The sequence below is a fragment of the Galeopterus variegatus genome, unplaced genomic scaffold (genome assembly GCF_000696425.1).
Source record: "Galeopterus variegatus unplaced genomic scaffold, G_variegatus-3.0.2 Scaffold38, whole genome shotgun sequence".
Classification (NCBI taxonomy): Eukaryota; Metazoa; Chordata; class Mammalia; order Dermoptera; family Cynocephalidae; genus Galeopterus; species Galeopterus variegatus.
Window position 1 is genome coordinate 298,176 of NW_007726149.1, and position 4,106 is coordinate 302,281.

At 41.9% G+C, this 4,106-nt stretch overlaps 1 protein-coding gene across 2 annotated transcripts in view; it reads left to right on the forward strand.

The window, feature by feature from the left end:
- Window positions 1-6: 6 nt before the first annotated feature.
- FRMPD4 (FERM and PDZ domain containing 4) overlaps window positions 7-4,106 on the forward strand; it is a 587,189-nt gene continuing 583,089 nt past the window's right edge. The window contains exon 1 of one of the 2 annotated variants that reach the window (XM_008571308.1): window positions 7-119. In XM_008571308.1, coding sequence (XP_008569530.1) covers window positions 79-119 — 41 coding nt within the window. In that variant the 5' untranslated portion in view covers window positions 7-78. The remainder of the gene's footprint in view (window positions 120-4,106) is intronic. The other variant, XM_008571302.1, reaches the window with a different exon arrangement.

The following is a 4,106-nucleotide window of genomic DNA, read 5'->3' on the forward strand; positions in this document are numbered from 1 at the left end:
TGGGGCTGCCGAGGCTGCCGTTGCTGGCGTGAGAAGGGGAGACGAAGCCGCCGCGCTCGGGGGTCCCCGACCGCCTGCATGGATGTCTTCAGCTTTGTGAAGATTGCAAAGCTCTCGAGGTAGGCGCTGCGCCGGTTCCATTTGCACCCGGGGCCGCCGCGCGGGCAACTTGGTGTTTATTTTTCGGAAGACTGGGGAGAAGCAAACGCTGAAGAGAGCGGCGGGGCTTGTGCTAGGACCGAAAAGGAGGCGGCCAGGGGCTGCAGCGTTCAACTTATTCTCACTGGCTGGTGGGGCTTGTGCATCCACGGGTGCAGAGCACACAGAGAGATGCACGCACGCCCTCACGCACACACCTATATTCACGACAGTTTGTTTTCCCTTAGGAAAAGCCCCAGTGGTGCTTGGGGTCCCACGTATAATTCAGGGGTCCCATGTGTAATTGCTACTGTTAGGGAAGGCCAGAAGGGCTCGGTGCGTGCCTTTCCAGCAGCAACGACCAAAAGTGCCCCACTTCCTCCCGCCCCCCCAAAATCAGACCTCCACCCCTCCCCCAAAAAATCTCAGCTCCTAGGTTGACCCAGGTGTTCTCCGCAGCGACCTAAATAGTGAAGGCATGGAGATAGAAGAGAAAGACCATCAGCCTTTCTTTGGGTAACTATATACTCTTAAGCCTTGAAAGATTTAGAAATTTGTTCCCAAGTGGCCATGTTGCTGAAACTGAAGAATAACCGTCGATTCAGGTAGATGTCTTGGGCAGTGCTGATAGAAGAGGAACAGTCCTGCTCCTGGGCTGCCTAGGTATCGCCTGGTCAGAGCATTCCTCCAAGGTCTGCCCTGCTTGTGCTTCTGAAGTCTTCATTGAACCCACGAAGTAAGGTCTGTGGTTCTTGCAGTGTGTCATTAAGTGGGAAGAGCCAGATCTGAGAGGTCTTAAAAAACCATGCCCAAACTTCTCTGCCCAAGTCTCTGGAAGGACTGACCTTCTGCCCCTGGAGCTCCTGATGACAGCTACCACCAAGGCCCGGGAGGTAGACAGTTGGGTTTTTCCAAGATGCAGCTTAAAGACTTGCTTGCAATTTGGAGAGAATAATTCAAGATTTTCCTTTATTCCTTAGTGTCAGAGTGAGACTGTGTTGATTGCATCAGGCAGGGATGAGTGGCCTCCAGTAGCTTGAGGTGGAAATGTATGTTGACTTTGCTTTGCAAAATTACATTTGGGCCACTTCAGAAACGTTCAGTTTGGATGTTGCCATTCTCTCTAACATCCACAGGTCTTTGTTCTTCCTGCCCATCTCTGCTTTCCTTCTTTACTCACATGGGTCAGTCTTCATATCAGGAGCAAGTATCCCCAGGAAACGCAGCCCCATGTAACTTACTCTTTCTGGGTATACTGTAGGTATACAGTTGATGGGTAAATATGTCTGTCTTAGAGCAGCCCATAAAGAGGTGTTGCCCTGCAGACCAGAAGACTGATGTGTTAAGTAGGGGATGATTGCAGTGTGGCAAATTGTTTGGTTTCACACTGGTATTGTAGAGAGCCACGGCTTCACATCACTGTTCCATTAACTTCCTGCATGCCTTGCCTGTGGCTGGTTTATAAACAGCCGTCAAATAATGAACGATGGTTGGCAAACAGCTGTGGGCAAGTTTAGAGATTGCCTGGTGCCCTCTGTGTGACAACAGAAATATTGCTAAAGGGAAAGAGGCATTCAACCAATAGTATAGTTTAAGTAACCGAGGTAGTTTTCAGTGGCTTCAAATGCTAAAACCAACAAGATTAATAAAACATCTAGAGCCTTGATTTAGTTCTTAAACTTTGGAGCTTTGGGTAGGACAGTGCTGAGTGTCAGTGAAAAGATGTTTTATAATCATTTTGCTAAAGTCTGGTCTCATTTTGCTAAATTGATAGTCACCAATCTGAGATTTTGCAATATCCAAGCCAGGTTGTGGAGGGATTCATATCATATTTTAAAGAAAGTTTAAAATTTAGTAAATGAGTGTGAATTTCACTTTCCATCCTTAATGTGATCCAGTAGAGTATTTATTCTAAAGCAAGAAAATGCACATGTTCTGAGCTGATGTGCCGATTAAAAAATTTTCCACCCATAGGAATTCTTTTTCCTCAGTGTGAACTCAGGGATGGTCGTTAAACTGAAATAGAAATACGTTTAGAGGGTCACCCGTATGCACAAGCACATGTTTGCAGTTGCTTGTTTCTGTGCTTAAAAGAAGAAAGCCCGTGTTTTAAATACTGTTACAGAAATCAAATTCTTTTCTCAAAGGTGAAGCATAAAAGTGCTTACACAGCAGGATTTTCCTGATTTCAGAATGGATAATCTTCCTAAAGGATTTAGCTTTGATCAGTGTGGTTACTTGAGTGCTTAAAATTCTCTTGGGTTAGAGGCAAACACACGTAGTTACCCTGGGTCTTAGCCTTGCCTTTGGTTCCTACCCGCATGAGTTTCTAAGTGTTAATTCAGAAAGCATTTGCTTTAACTGATTTTTGCTTAGTATCTTATCTGTCAGTAAAGATAGTGGTAATTCCAGAGAATTCCAAGAGAATATTAATCCACACTGGAATTAATAAACTGCATCTTTTGACTTTTCAAGGTACCTACATTTAGCTGTTTGTTCCTAGAATCTGTGCCCTATAAATCATGTGAAAAATCAGAATTCAAATTGCCCCTCAAAAACCCAGTATCGTCTTATGATGATCATTTAAAAGAAATTTTGCTGCCAAGCGTTGGAACAGCTGGCAAGTAGTTGGGACCCTTTACATCATCTGTTTGAGTTATGACCCCTGATTGTATCCACTGTGGGCGGCACAGTGTGTCATCGTTCTATCTGGAGATGTTTTTTCCTGTTCTTCTAATTTTCTGGTTATTAAACTGCTTGAGAGTTTATATGCAGTTTAACTTCACTGTTTCCTTGGTAACAATTCTATATCATATTCCATCCTTGTAGATGAGAGCATTATAGATGATTGCTTTATAAACCAGTAATAGTATAAAAATAGGCATATATTTTTATTGTTACTGCTCTTGATATCGACTATTTCATTTGTAAAGCAGACACACTCTTTCGAATGTTTATAAAAGAATGCAGTTCAATAGAAAAACATATGATTATGCCCCTTTTCCTGAGGAAAGTGATTTGAAACCCAAAACTCATAGGGGTGTTATTAAAACGAGCAATGCGTTCATGGATTGAGTGCCTGACTTCATTTCTTTTCTTTAAGCAAAATGGCACACTTTCAGATAATGATTGGGACCCAATGATTAATAAGAAGATTATTTCTTATTGTAGTAGGTAAATTTTAGGATGCTTTATTTTGCATTTTCTTCTAGTTGCATGGGCAATTTTGTGATATACAGCAGTGACTAATATCTGTCATAAAGTGTTCTAATGTTGTTACAAGTATCTTACAGTTGAGGAAAAATAAAAATATATATATATTTATAGTTTCCTTACATTATTATGTAAAACCTATTTAGGTACTATTAAACTTCTATTTTTTACCTTTACCTTATTCAGAATTAAATGTTTCTCAGGGAAAAGGGGAAGTTAAAGAAGAAACACAAAAGTTCAGAATTTTCCCATATCCTCCATCTTTCCCTGACTAATTGCATTAATATAGCTGATAATAGTGAGCTCTGGAGGCTAGCAATGAAAACCCTCCAAAGACTCTGGATTTGAATTTCATTAAAAATGCTACTTGCTCATCTTCTGAGTTCTGCTGATTTTTGTGGCTGTCAGGAGGTGAAATAATGAACAGTTTCATAACAGAACTAGATTTCTGTTTTAGGAATATTTAACTCTAGTTTCCTAGGGGTTGCTAGTTTGCAGCTGTGAAAGTCTAGTCGCTGGCAGTTCCAGGGAGAAAACGTCAGGTTCAAGCTTTGTACCATTTCAAGCATCTCTCTCTCTCATTCTCTGGGGCAAGTAAATTTCACCTTCTTGCTCTCAGAATTTGGTACAGATTGTCAACTGCAGTGAAACTTACTTGTTCTTTAAATGCATGACCTGGAAATTCTCACTTTCTGTTTATGGCCCCTCCAGCTGTTCATTCTCTCCATTTACACCCACACCCACACCCACCCACC